The 15092-nt window shown below is 33.8% G+C and overlaps 1 protein-coding gene across 23 annotated transcripts in view; it reads left to right on the top strand.

Moving 5' to 3' along the window:
• The window catches only part of CCDC7 (coiled-coil domain containing 7), a 394574-nt gene that overhangs the window by 366460 nt on the left and 13022 nt on the right, over positions 1-15092 (top strand). For 21 of the 23 annotated variants that reach the window (XR_013172290.1, XR_013172291.1, XR_013172292.1 and 18 more), the window contains 2 exons: positions 7546-7671; positions 10985-11080. Coding sequence is in view for 2 of the 23 variants with exons in the window: in XM_077152126.1 (XP_077008241.1) it covers positions 7546-7671; positions 10985-11080; positions 13955-14037 (305 nt within the window). In the remaining 21 variants the exon portion in view is untranslated. The other 2 variants (XM_077152126.1, XM_077152128.1) reach the window with 2 other exon arrangements.

The following is a 15092-nucleotide window of genomic DNA, read 5'->3' as shown; positions in this document are numbered from 1 at the left end:
TTGTGCCTCCTCAGACTTTTTAATTTGATTATTTGTCTTGGCCATATCTTCTTGTTTCTGTGTACCACAGGAAGACTCTACTCGTGCATACAATGGAGCCTTCTGATGTTTTGCAGGTTTCTGGGTATCTGATTATCTTGATATGATTATTTTGAAAGTTAAATTTTCCTCATATCTAAGATTTTGTTGTTTTGGGGTTCACATTGAAGGTCACCTTTGGCACTTGCTTTGTCAGTAATTCTCAGCCAAACCAGGGCCAGAGTCTCACACAGGAGGTGTAATCCCTTTCAAGAGTCTCTTAGAGGCTGGGCAGGAAAACAGCTTTCCAGACTTCACTTTCTCGGTCTTCAAAGTAGATGGTGGTCTTGGGTCACCTATTTCCCACCACCCCTTCCCTCCCTAATGGCAGTGGCCCACTATGCAAGGTCCAGATCAAGGCTGTGGGCCCCTGAGGGTTGCCCTCTCTGGACAATTGTTAGCTCAAGACTGATCGGAGCTACCCAAGAGGAGGGCTTCTCTGTCTTTCCCAATTCTGGGTGTGCCAGAAGTCACCAGCCCTCAGAGTGGGAGATGGACACATGCACCACATTTGTGCATACAGTGGAGCTGGTGGTTCCCAGACTCCTCTGTGAAGTCTTGTGACACTGAGCACCACAGCAGGGTCTCTGTATGTTGATATAATGAATCTGCTGGCTCCTGGATTCCCACATAGAAAGACTCTAGGCTGTGGGCCTGAGAGGGTTAACTTCACTGGCCTGGCAGCTGAATAAAATGCTGCTTTTTGGCTGCCAGGTCCAATAGTGCACAGATGCTGGCTTCAGGGGTAGTCACGATTGAGTTTACTCACCGTTATTTCTCTGACATAGTTTCTCAGATATAGCTTTTTCATCCAACTCTTCCTTATGTATTGCAGTGGTCCTTCTTTGTTCATCTGAGTCCCAGAACAGCTTTATTTGTCTCCTTTAATTTCTTTAAATTAATTTTTGCAGCTTTCAGAGTATAAGTTTTATCCTTATTATTATTAAATTTATACCTAAGTATTTAATTTTATATGATTTTAAATGGATTTTTGATTTCACTTTGAGATTGTTCATTTCAGGTGTATAAAAATACAGCTCCTTTTTTATGATCATGTATCCTGCAACTTTGATGAACTTGTTTATTAGTTTTGTTTTCTACTAAATTCCTTAGGATTTCCCATAAACAAAATTGTGTGATCTGCAATAGATATGATTTTACTTCTTCCTTTCTAATCTGCATGCTTGTTTCATTTTCTTGGCTAATTTCCCTGTCTAGACCTCCAGTACAATGTTGAGTAGGAATAACAAGAGCAGACATTTTTATCTTGTTCTTGACCTTAGTGGGAGAACATTCAGACTAATTACCAGTAAGTATATTATCTGTGGGTTTTTCTTAGATGCCCTTTATCAGATTCCTAGTTCATTGAGTCTTTCTTTTTTTTTTTCATGCAGGGGTTGAATTTTATCATGTTTTCATCCATCGATTGACATGACATGTTTTTATGTCATTTATTTTATCGATATAGTGTATTACTCTAACTGATTTTGGCGTGTTTAAATCAACCTTGCATTTCTGGGATAAATCCCACTTGGTCACAGTATATATCCTTTTCAAATATTGTTAGATTTGATTTGCTAGTATTTGGTTGAGAATTTTTGTGTCTATATTCATTCGATCTGCTGGTATGTATTCTTATTTCCTTGTAATGTCTTTGGTTTTGGTATCAGGGTATGTTGTTGCTGATCTCAATAATGCCTCTGCTTAGTAATTTTTTAATTTGGCTCTCTAGGGATCTCCCCCACCCTACATAGTTAGGCAGTTGGTCAATGATATTGGCAGTGGCTATGCTTAGCTACCTCAAACTAGTAAGGCTTCCACACTCTGGTGCCAAAGTGTGTTGAATGCATTCAAAAGTGCTACAAGTTTGCAATTTTCTAAGGCTTTCTGCTTCTGCCAGGATCTTCTGTGTATGTGAACTATAGCAGTCAGCCAAGGTGCATGAAGAATTTATTTCAGCCTTTCTATGGCTATCTCCCTTCTAGAAACTTCTGTCAAATTTCTAACTGCTCTACCACCTACTTTAGATGAATACTAATTAATTCCAATGGTATGTAGAAAGTTTGCTCCTGATAGCACCCTTCCTTCCTCCATTTTGTTAATATTAACATATAAATTGCATCTTCATACATTATTTGCCCAATAGTACACTTTCATAAATACTGTTTTATGCACTTGTCTTTTAAATCAGTTAATAAAAGAAAAATAATAAACTATGTGTACCCTTTCTTTTATATTTATCTATGCAATTTGCCTTTACTAATTCTCAATAAACTTCATAGGGAGTTTAGTTACCATTTGCTGTTATTTGTTTTCAATCTGAAAGACTTCCTCTAATATTACTTGTAAAGCAGGTCTCCTAGCAACAAAATTTCTCAGGTTCTGTCTACCTAAAAATGTCTTACGTCACCTTTATTTTCACTTCTGTATGATAAAGGTGTAGAATTTTGCTGCCCAAGCTGCAGAGGATGGGACCAGCCCTAGTAAGTAGGCCATTTGCCTGTTGTTCTTACCCACTGCAGTAGCAGTTTTTCCTGAATAAACACTTCTTTTGACTCAATTTCCAGTGCCCTGAAAAGATTGTATACAATTTTATGTGTTTTATGTGCAAAGGGGCATCATCTGATCTCCTCATGCTGGAAGTGTAGTCTGTGGTATTTTTAATGTCTTTATACAATAAAGAGTGATAGTGATGCCTCCTTTTTCATTACTGAAATTGGAAATCTGTGTCATTTTCTTTTTCCTTGATTTATATTGCTTTGTGTTTATCAATGCTAATAATGTTTTCAAAGACTAAAATTTTGGATTTGTTGACTTTTTCTACTGTAAATATTTAATTGATTTTTTTGTTTGTTTGTTTGCTGTTACATCTATTTTGCTTTCTCTTGTATATATTAGGCTTTCATTTGGTGCTTTTTCTCTAAAGTTTTAAGCACGATCATTATATCATTCAGTTTTAGGATTTTTCCCTTAAACATATAGTTAATCGATGATTTTCTAAGTCTTGTAAAAAGTCATATTGTCATTAGAATCCAATTTAAGATTATTTTCCCCCATTGTGACAATTATTTTATCTATGGGTTATTAATTTCCAACCTTTGGTGGGATTTTCTAGTTAATTTTTTGTTACTTGGGTTATTGCTTAACTCTACTTTATCAAATAATATATCCTTTATGATATTAGCTATTTAAAATTTAATACCTCCTTTATTGCTTAATATATGGCTTATATGGATTAATATTTATATAAAGGAATGTTTATTTTGCAATTATTGAACGCAGAATCTTTACATGTCAATAAGATGTTTATTGTTCAAATATTTAGTATCATTGCTCATTTTATTTTCTGCCTGTTCTGTCAATTACTGACAGAGGTGTGCTAAAATATGATTGTGGATTTGTTAGTATTTTCTTTTTTGTCAGATTTGCTTTGTTTATAGAAAAGCCTGTATTATTAGATGCATGCAGATTTTGGATGTTTAGAGCTTCTAGAATTAACCCCTTTATTCAAATTAATATCACATATTATTTCTAGAAATATTTCTGTCATTTAAAAATTTCCTATATCATATTAGGTAAGCAACATTAGGTTTCTTTTGTCTACTGTTTTTCCGTTTCTTTCAACTCTTCTGAGCCCTTCATGCTAATGTCTGTGTTTGATAAAGAGAGAATATATTATTGTTTTATCCATTATGACAATCTTTGTCTTTCAGTATTATTTTGTTTATTTACATCTAGTGTATATACCAAATATCTGGGTCCAGATCTACTATATTATTGTTTTTTATTTATACCATCTGTGTTTTGTCCTTTTTCCTCCTGTTTTCTTGTTTTCAAGCATGTTATTATTCTATTACTTAATTGTTTGTTTCTAATATATTCTTTAATTACTCTGGAATGATATCTTTCTATATTACAATGATCTCCTAGATAGTACATCTTAAATTAGTACTTTCATCACCTTCTGGACAAGGTTAGACCTTAAAACCTTTTTAATTTTATTTCAATTTATTTTAAATTCCTTAAGACATTATGATTTTGTTTTAAACAGTCAATATACTTTTTTAAGCAGTCAATGTACTTTTAAAACACCTATTTTTATGCCTTTCTCTGTTCTCATTACACTGCTTCCCATTAGTTTTCTGAGATAATTTTTTTCTCCCAGAAGAATTCCCTTTAATGAATACCTTTTTGTAAATTTTCATGGAAAAGTCTCAGTTTTTGACTCAAAATGTGCCTATTTATCTTTTTTATTTGAAGGACACTTTCACTGGGCATAGAATTGACAACTACCTTCTTTCAGCATTTTAATTGTTGTCATGCCCTGGTCTTCTGGCTTCCATCAATTCTCTTGAAAAGTCAGCTCTGTTTTTAATATGGCTCCTTTCAAGGTTTTCCATTTATGTTTTTAGTGATTTTACTTGATGTGCCTAGATTTATAGACTTTTTCTTTCTTGCCTGCTGAGCCACTGTGGCCCGCCCTTTCACTATTTTCTTGAATATATTAATCATGATTATTTTTAAACATATGTTTGATAAATCCAGTAACTGTATCACCTCTGGGTCTTGTTGAAGGCTAATCCGATACCAGCTACTCTGTCAGCCAGATGTGCTAAATTCCATTAATTTTAACTTCAATTATCATATGTTCACATTTCTAGCAGGTCTTTTTATTTTTCATATATACTTTATCAGTCTATTAGTGACATGTTTTTTGCTCACATTTACTAGCATCTCTTTTTATTTTTTTCATTACTTGTATGAGACACAGTTACAGTTTTTGTTTTCCGAAATCTCTGTAGGTTTAATTTCTGTAGCTTGTTGTGCTTGCTTGTTCTCATTCATGTTGTCCTATTTCCATGTGGATTTATTTTTTGAACTGGTTGCTAATCATTTTGGAGGAACTTTTTCTGTGGGAATTTTTTGAAATTTGGACTGAACTTTTGTTCTTCCAGAGTTGGATTGTGTTTCCTTTTATCATTACCCAAGAGCAATACTATGTTAAGTTAAATTATTTTGTTAAAGCGCTTTGGAATATTCATTAAGTTATAGCTGGATAGATAGAAAAATAATACTCAATATAATCCTTTAGCTAAAATGCTTAGTATAGTCTTCAGTAGCTATACTAAGTAGCTATACTGGTTTTGTTTATGATCACTTCAGTCAAGCAGCCTTGAAGTCATTTTAAGCCTCAAAAGCCCTTGTTGATTTTGGTCTTTTCTCAAAAACTTTTTTGCGTTCCCAGAAACCCTCCCTTGCTCTGCTTTAGAAATGAAATATCATAAGAACTAATATCAGTACCTTCCTCCTTTTTGAAGGACAGAATCAAAAGCCCAAATAGTCAACAAAAGAGAAGCCTACAAGATAATAGGACATGTTGACCAAACAGATTTTTCCTGTTGTATTTTCTTTTTCTCTTTTACTTTCTTCTAGATCCTGGCCATTTCTTTGTCTGTTTGGGGTTATGAAAGCCCAAACCACTCTTCCCACTCTGAACTGGTCTTGGAAAATTTTTCCTCCAGTTCCTTGATGATGCATCTTCAATAAACTCACCGTCTCACCAAGATAAAGAGACTTGTTTTTCTATTTGATGTGGTATAAGGTGGGCCTGACTGTTTAGGATCCTGTTTTCTGATGGTAAGATAAGCATGAATTTGAAATTCATACCTTGTAAGAGTTCATTTTGTTATCTGTTTTTAGGGGAAAAGTTTTTAGGAGAGAAGTTCCTTCTACTTGGTACTAAAATCAAGGCAGTGAAGTTTTTGCTGTACTCTTTTTTTCTGTATGCAGTATGGTGGGGTCACATTTCATTATTTTTCCATGTGAGTATTCCATTATTGCAACACCATCTTGTTGAATTTTTTTGTTTTGTTTTGTTTGTTTGTTTTACTTGTTTGTTTTATTTTGGGGGAAATGCATGGACTGGGAATTGAACCCAGGTCTTCCACATGGCAGGTGAGAATTCTACCACTGAACTATCCTTGCAGCCCCTGTTGTCATCTTTTGCATGTAGGCTTATGTCTTATTTTCAAATTTACTCGATATGTAATTGTGTGATCTTCATAGTCATTCAGCCCTTGTTAGACTGCTTACCTTGGAAAGGCCTTAGATCTTATGTCTTGACCCCTACCTTTCAAATAGCCATTAAAGTAGGGTCAAAATTGTAAAAGGTCCAAGATTTTGCCATGCTAGCAAGCTAACTTGTTAGCCTGCCATAGTTCCTTGGATGCTGATAGAAGACACAAGAGTCCTGGGTCAGAAACAAAGGATAATGTGTTATTCACATTAATTGCAGTAACCAAAGTATCAGCATTTGTGTTGGTTTCCTGAGCACCAGTTCACATGGAGTAGCACAAAGAGGGCCATGCTCCTTCACATACTGTGGGTAATATTGCAGAAGAACCCTGAGCTTATATAATGGAAAATAAGTCTATCTGGCCTTTGCTCTGGAGATAGACATTATCTTTATTAAAATAAACAGTAAATAACCTACCCCTTGCTGCAGAGGGAGGCACTGTATTTTTCAAGGCTGCTCAGGTATCCTTGGAACAAAGGCAGTCAGTGCTCCTGCCTGCAAGATTTGCAGAAATATGAGAGCCCTTTGGAGAATTATTTCCCATCAAGGAGAAGCTCAGGTTTTCTGGGGTTTGGCAGAAAACTACAAGTTAAATGATTTCATATCCTTTTAGGCCTCTAGAGTACCTTATTAATGACATCTTGGCAATATTTTTAATATAAACTTTTTTGTGTAATCTTTTTGTTATTGGAACAAGAGGGTTACTTAGTATAGCTAGTCTTCTAAACTACATGTATCCAAAATTACATTAGATATTTACGATCAAGATATATCAAAATAACTGCATGCAAACAATATAGCCAGTATAAGAGACAAAATAAACATAAATTTCATGGTATGGGATATACCCTAACATATATTAAGATTTTTATTTTTAGTGACTTACAAATCTCCCCGAGATTTTACTTCATCTGATAAAATGTAAATGACTTGCCTAGAGCCATGCTGCTGGAATAAATTGTGTCTCCAATATTCCATTCTGTCAATGGTCTTCAATTAGAACTTCTAACTAAATTTCTCAGTCTCTGGCATCAGTTTGATCTCTAGCCAATGATTAAAGAATGTGAGGTTTATAGTTCTCTGTTTAAAAATAGAAATTTTCTGCAATGATGTGTTACTTTTATAATAAGTAGAATTTATAAAAAATGAATCAAATATTGAAATGGGGAAAAAATGGCTGTGATTTATACAGAGTTCTGATCTTCAAAACTATCCTTTAAATGTATCTAATTATTGATCTAAAAAATTACTGAGCACAAAAAAATGAATTTCACTTATTTCAATTGCTTTAATTTCATTTTCATGAACAACTAATTAACTATGTGAGTATAAAAAAGATTTACAGATGTGATCCATTTTTATATATAACATATTTTCTAAATGTATTCTAGAGAAAACTTCTGAGTCCTTTTCATCATTTGTGACTCAATCTCTGAATCCAGTTAATAAAACAGCAAGAGGTGAGAACGGCATATCTAAAACCACCCATTTTACTTCACTGAATAAAATACCTTCAGGTAATTTTCAATATTTTTACTGTACAATGTTATTTTATTAAATAAATAAAGATTATATGGAAATGACCAAGTTTTACTAGCTTTAATCATAGTAAAACCAAAATTAAATTCTGGATTAAGTCTGTCTAACATATATGCATTCTTAGAAGATAAGCCTTGTATTCATTCCCTCCTGCCACCAATAGGAAGGTTATGTCTTGTTCTCAATCTTTCATTCTCGCTTGCTATTTAGAGCCTATGGGTAACTTAGCTAAGCATTTCCTGTTATCGTCTACCTCATCGTTATGGACCACGCCTGTGTCCGGTCCCAGGCAGAGTCTGCGATAGAAAACTGAACACCAAGGTGTGTGGGAAGAAAACTAAACCTTATGTTCATTTTTCCTTTCCCTTCGTTACCACCTCATTAGCCTTCTAATTTCTCTCGTATCTAAGATCTAATTTACAGATCCCATTTCTTAACATTGCTCCAGAGGCATTATGTAATTAACACCCTCCCATATTGCCTATAGCTGTTGAGTTCAAATTGTATTTTAAAAGTAGATGATTTTTCTTTGGTATATGATGTGGTCTAATACGTAAAATAATTTTGTGTTCCATTTTTATCCATAAAGATTTACTTAAAACACAAAAGGTAATAAAGTGTGATTGAGAGAGTATTTTTATTCTATTTATTTTTACTATGTGGAAAATATAAAAGGAGAAAAAAATTCTTAGCAACAGTAAAAGAGATTCAGACTTGCTTCTGGGAAAGGAAAACAGAAGGCAAACAAAAAGAGCAAATTCCATTCTCTGCTTTAATAGTCAGTGAGAAAAAAATGGTCAGAAAGTTTAAGTGATAGCAAAGGAAAGTTTAAAAAGACAATCCTGGGGCTTCAGTAGATACCAAATAAAGTTGACACGATAAACTAGGCCTGAAGAGGGAGCTTTCATTGGTTGGAGGTCCTAGATTTTCTCTGAGATAGTAATTTAGGCTGGATCCAACAGAGGCTACCTCCCCTTAGCCTCTCTCTGCCACAACCCATATTCCTGAAAGGAGGAATCATTATCAGGAATAACTTGTGCCTAGGGAAGGTGATATTTGCATTATCTTTCAAGCAGGAGGAAAAGGAAAAATGGAGGCCCAGCTATATTAAAGGCAAAGTATTTTAATATACCTCCTAACTTGAAACTTTGACCAATTAACTGCCATACAAATGATCACATATGGTTGTTAAACCACTTTTCTGTCCTTTCATTAATTGATGCTAGCCTCTTCATGTATATTTTTGGCTCTTGTAGAAACTTAACCAGCCTATATAGCATGGTTTTAATGATTAAATAAGATTTGAATTCTAAATGACTGACATAAATTTGCGGAAAATAACTCATTTGTAAATTAGGGACTTCCAGTTATTTGTAATGATGAGACATATAGCATCAACTGAATAACTAAAAGCCATAGATAATTAATTCATTCAACAGATTTTTTTTGAGTGTTTCTATGTGTCACTACTGACAAGTTGTTGGCAATAAAGCAATGAACAAAACTGACCTAAAAACCCTTCTCTTGAAGCTTCCATTCTACTAAGAGGACAAAGATAATAAGAAAGATAAATATGTATGCTAGATGGTGGTAAAGCTGAGAAGGAAAAGTAAATCTGAGCAGAAATGTAGGGAATGTTGGGATGAGGGTGAAATTTTAAATGAGGTGACTTGATCACTGTGAAGATGACATTTGAGTAAAGACATAAAGGAAGTAAGAAATCAAATCATGATATCAATAGGAATAATGTTAAGGTAAACAGAAGGAACAGACAGAAAGAGTGAGTTCTGGAGCAAAGGGAGGCCAAATAAGAAACTGGGCCAAAGAGTAACGAGAGGCAGATCATGTCAAATTATATTGGTTGTGTGAGGACTTTGACTTTTATTCTGAGTGATATGGGAAGCCATGCAAAGCCTTGAAAAGAGGAGTGACATGATCTGACTTAGATTTTAACCAGATTCCTCTTGCAAGAGGGCAAGCTCAGAAGCAGAGCAGTTAGGGGACTATTATAAAAAGGTGAAAGTGGATTTTATTGTTGTAGTGGTAAAGATCATGACGATTGTGAAATTGATTGAAACAATCATCTAGAAACCTTATTCCAGTCAATAGATTTAATTGCTTAATTTTTGTAGTTAAAGGGCAGCAAAATTGACTACTATCAATTCTTCATACTATCTACTCCGTCTTCATACTAACTGCCAGACAGTGGGTCAGTGATCTTTCAGTATATTTTAGAAAAATGTTATTGATCTTGGGTTTAACTGCTGCTTCATATCACCTTCAAAACTGCTCTCCATGAATGATTTTACTATTTTACTATAATTTGAGTTTCTTCTTCCAAGTCAAAGATTTTTCTCTAATGGAGGTATGAATTGTAAGCAGTAATATTGTCTAAACAAACAACAAGGTGGAGGAGAATGAGAGTTAAATAATGGTCTGAATAATCCATTATCTTCATTTTTATTTCATGGTTAGAAAGCAATAATAATGCTCTACTTCTTGTGGGTTGAATAGAAACAATGGTATCACAAATGCTTTTATTTTCCTCTAAAACATCAATCCGTTGAACCTAGCAGTAAGGTCAGATATATGTTTCTCAAACATTTGCCTTAAAGAAATGAGTTGACTGTTTTATTTCTGTGCAAGAAATATATTGTGGTAAGTCAACACATTAATGTAAATTTGCCCATTAACTTTGAGAAAATACAGTTTAAACTTTCCATATTCTGATTTTTATTTTAGCATTTTTTTCAGAATGAGCAGATATTGAAACTATTTTCATAATTACACAGTTTTGTTTTGAATGATGTTCAAAGAATGTATCTTTATAATACCATTTCTAAACATCTCTCCCTCCATTCTAGCAGTAGATTTTTTTTCTGGCACTAGATTTTTCACTATGGGAATAAAAACTTTTAAAAATTAAGATAAAATGTTTTATATAAAGATAAGTTCTTTTTATCTGAAAATGTATTGATTTAGTTACTCAAGTAATTTTTTACTGTTCTAAGGTAAACAAAGCTTTCTCTCTGATATTTTTATATGGTGTTTCTATTCTTTGTCTTTCTTGACTTGCATCCTTAGTGCCTATCTTTATAAATATCAAAACCAGGTAAGGAAAAATCAGAGAGAAAATATTTGTGTGAAGTTAAACTGACTTATCTAAATTAACTGAAAATGTAATAAGGATGCTATGCTATAAAAATGGATTAAGATTTATTTCAATTTTTTAAATGTTGAAATCAGATCATTTCAAGTATAATTTAATAACACTACTCTCATTTTTATCAGGGCAACCAAAAAATGTGAAGTTAAACAAAGAAGTTGTTGAACTTAAAAATAATCTGCCAACTATGATCTCTACACCTAGAAAACGTTTTCATAAAGGTAAAAGAATCACTGCAATAAATAAAGCTGTGAATACTGTACTCCCGCTGTCTCTACGGAGCCCCTCAAACCTGTGACCCCTCCCCAAGGCAAGCAGTGTCATGACCCAAGCATGTCCTGACAAACTGTTCTTCAAACATGTATAATAGATGTAGCTATAGAGGAGCTTTATGGTTCTGCAAAATAATAGAATCTTATGCCACACATTGATCAGTAACATATATATGCTTTATATACATCTTGTATCCTCCTCACTTCTGACCCAGGTTATAGATAAAAATTTCTTTCATCTCTCAGACCTTTAAAATGGGTCATAATTTTTAATCCATTCCTCTATTGAATGACATTTATATTTTTATCAGATTTTTTGCTACTATAAGCAATGGTGCAATAAATATCATTGCACATATGAATTTCCATTGTGGTGATTGAATTGCTATAAAATAGAGTATATAAAGAGAGATCATTGCATTAAAGTGTATGTGTATTTATTATTATTATTATTATCATTATTATTTTTACACAGACAGGCACCGGGAATCAAACCCAGATCTCGGGCATGGCAAGTGAGAACCCTGCCTGCTGAGCCACCGTGGCCAGCCCTGTGTATTTTTAATTTAAACAGATATTGCAAAACTACTTTCCAAAATCACTCCAGTTAATACTTCTGCTAGCAAATACATGAAGGATGTTTCTCCCGGCATCTTAGCCAGGCACTACATTTTTTATTCTTTTGTATCTTTAATGAGAATTGTTTACATTTAATGAATATAGATACTTAAAGACTATGTAAATGTCCTATGTCATCAATTAATTTTTAAAAACTGTTTAATTTTCTAATTTTGATCATTCCTATTACATTTATCAGTTAGCATTCTATTGAAAAGAAGAGCTTTCCCCTTACCCTTCTTTCTCTTCCTCTCTCTCTCAGCTGGCATTCCACTGAAAGGAAGCTATATAAATATATCTTTAAGTCTAAATACTTCAGCGTGTATTTCCTAAGAATATGAATATTCTCTTATGTAACAACAGTATCAATTTCTTAAATTTACATTGAAATAATACTGTAATCTACCATCCATAATAAGGTCCTATAAAGCATTTTTCTCCCTTGATTAAAGGATCCAGCATAGGGTCAGGTATTGTATTTAGTTGTCATGTCTCTTTGCCTCCTTTAATTTACAAAATTTCCATAGTCTTCTTTTGTTTTTAAGAAAATATTGACATAATTAAAAACAGGCCTCTCAACCTTTTTATTAAAATACAGCATTTCTCATTTTGCGTTTGTCTGATGTTTCCTGATGATTAGATTGACGTTATACATTCTCAGCCAGAATACTGCTTAGGAAATATTTTGTCCTTCTCAGAATACCACATCTGGAGGCACATTATGTCCACTGTCATTTATAGATGTTAATTTTGATCACCAAGTGCAGGTGTTGCCTGATTTCTTTACTATATAATTAGTATTTCTTTTTCTTCCTGGCAATTAATGATGGTTTCCTTACACTTAATGACAAGTCTATACAATCAATGATAATATGCAAATATCCTGCTCCTCATCAAAAGTTTCCCTAGACTTAACATCCATTGATAATCTTGCCTTACCCAATCTACCATGATTGGGTAAAAACTAGTGATTGCTTTTCCATCTCCAGTTCTCCTACAAAATTTTTCGTCTCAGCATTCTACTGAAAGAGACCTCCTTCCACATCTCCATTTATTCATTCACTCTATCATTCCTCTATTCATATATTTATCTTTTCTTGATATGCGCCCCTATTATTTTCAATGTTAAAATGAATTATTGTAGTTAATTATTTTGTTCAAATTGATCCAGATTTGGCCAGTGAGAGCCCCTTCAAGCTGATTCTTTTGTCCTTGTGACCCTTCACCATTATTTCTGGGGAGAATTTCTTTCCTTTCTGTCATAGCAAGATGCTTCCAGCATGCTATGTACTTACCCTATCCCAGCCTTATAATCATCCAATTCTCTAAATTGGCTTCAGGGTCCTTTTCACAATCCCCATCTTTCTTTAAGTATAGCTTTGCTTTCTGGCATAATAAGATGTTCCAAACCATTGCATATATCTCCTGCCCCACTCATGGAGTTATTCTTTTAATAAGAAACTCTTTCATTTTAGTGTAGAATACTATTTAGAAAGTAAGATGTGGGTGCTAGGTATACTCATTCTTACTCATGTGTCATTGATTTTAGGTCCTTTTAGCAGAAAAAGCTAGAGAACATGTATGTTTGTGTATAGAATCCATGAGTTCACAGACACTTCTGGTTTCAATTCAGTACTATAAGGTTTATTATTCATTCCCCTTTCCATACTTAAAACTCCCATCACTGACAATGGAAAAACATGATACCAAAACCTTTGATATGCTTACCCATTTGCTTAAACTTAAATACAGATTGTGATTTCAAGATGCTAACCCATACAATGATGAAAAGCAAACATAATAACTAGAGTTCAATTTTTTTGTTCTCCTTTTCAGTAGTTAAATTTACATAAAGGAACAAATCTTAGGTCTTATACTGATGAGTTTCAGGAATGCCTATAGCTGTGTTATTCACATCATTATCATTATCTTTAGCAATGCCATCACTCTAAGAAAGTTCTTTCATTGCCCTTTCCAATCAATCCCTATACATACCCCACTGAGACAAACATTGTTTTAATTTTTTATCATAGATTAGTGCCGTATGTTCAAGAATTTCATAGACACGGAACCATAAAGTATTTATTCTTGTGTCTAGCTCCTTTCACTCAGCATTATATCTGTGAGATTCATCGATGTTTTCTCATATATCAGTTTTTTTTTTCCTTTTTATAGTGGAGTAATATTCATTTGGGTTTTTTCCAGTTTGGATTATTATGAATAAGGCTGCCATGAACCTTCTTCCAGAAGTCACTCTGTGGACATATGATTTCATTTTTCTTAAGTGATTACCTAAGAATGGAACTGCTGAGTTAAATGATGAGTATGTATATGTTTAACCTTGGAAAAAACTGAATAAACTATTTCCCAAAGTGGTTGTACTATTTTATACTCTCACAAACAACAATGAGCGATATAAGGACTCCATAGAGAACTTCACCAACATTTGGAATTATTCTTTTTAACTCATACCCATTCTGGTAGGTGTGTAGTTCTGAGTTTGTTAGCTGCCGAAATGCAATATACCAGGAATGGAATAGCTTTTTAAAAAGGGAATTTAATAAGTTGCTAGTTTACAGTTCTAAAGCTGAGAAAATGTCCCAATTACAAGTCTATAGAAATGTCCAATCAAAGGCATCCAGGGAAAGATACCTTGGTTCAAGAAGGTCAATGAAGTTCAAGGTTTCTCTCTCAAGTGGAAGGGCACATGGTGAACACAGTCAGAGTTTCTCTCTCATCTGGAAAGGCACATGATGAACTCGGCATCATCTGCTAGCTTCTTCTCCTGGCTTCCTGTTTCATGAAGCTCCGCAGGAGGCATTTTCCTTCTTCATCTCCAAAGGTCACTGGCTGGTAGACTCTGCTTCTCATGGCTATGTCATTCTGCTCTGCTCTCTCTGAATCTCTCTCATGCTCCAAATGTTTCCTCTTTTCTAGGACTCCAGAAACTAATCAAGACCTACCCACATGGGTGGAGACACACCTCTACCTAATCCAATTTAACAACCACTCTTGATTAAATCACATCTCCAGGGGGGTGATTACAGCTTCAAACATACAATGCTGAATAGGGATTAGAAGAAATGGCTGCCTTTACAAAATGGGATTAGGACTAAAACATGGTTTTTCTAGGGTACATACATCATTTCAAATCAGCACAGTAGTATTATCTAATTGTGGTTTTAATTTGAAATTCACTGATAACTAATGATGTTGATCAGTTTTCCATGGTGAATTGTGTGCCCAAGTTTTATTTAGTTGTGTGTTATTTTAATATTAAGATATACAAGTTCTTTGTATATGCTAGATAGAAGCCTTTATCAGGGATATATAATATGAATAT

Source organism: Tamandua tetradactyla, chromosome 1 (genome assembly GCF_023851605.1).
Source record: "Tamandua tetradactyla isolate mTamTet1 chromosome 1, mTamTet1.pri, whole genome shotgun sequence".
NCBI lineage: Eukaryota > Metazoa > Chordata > Mammalia > Pilosa > Myrmecophagidae > Tamandua > Tamandua tetradactyla.
The sequence above is the reverse complement of the archived record's forward strand: the minus strand, read 5'-3'. Positions and strand labels throughout refer to the sequence as shown.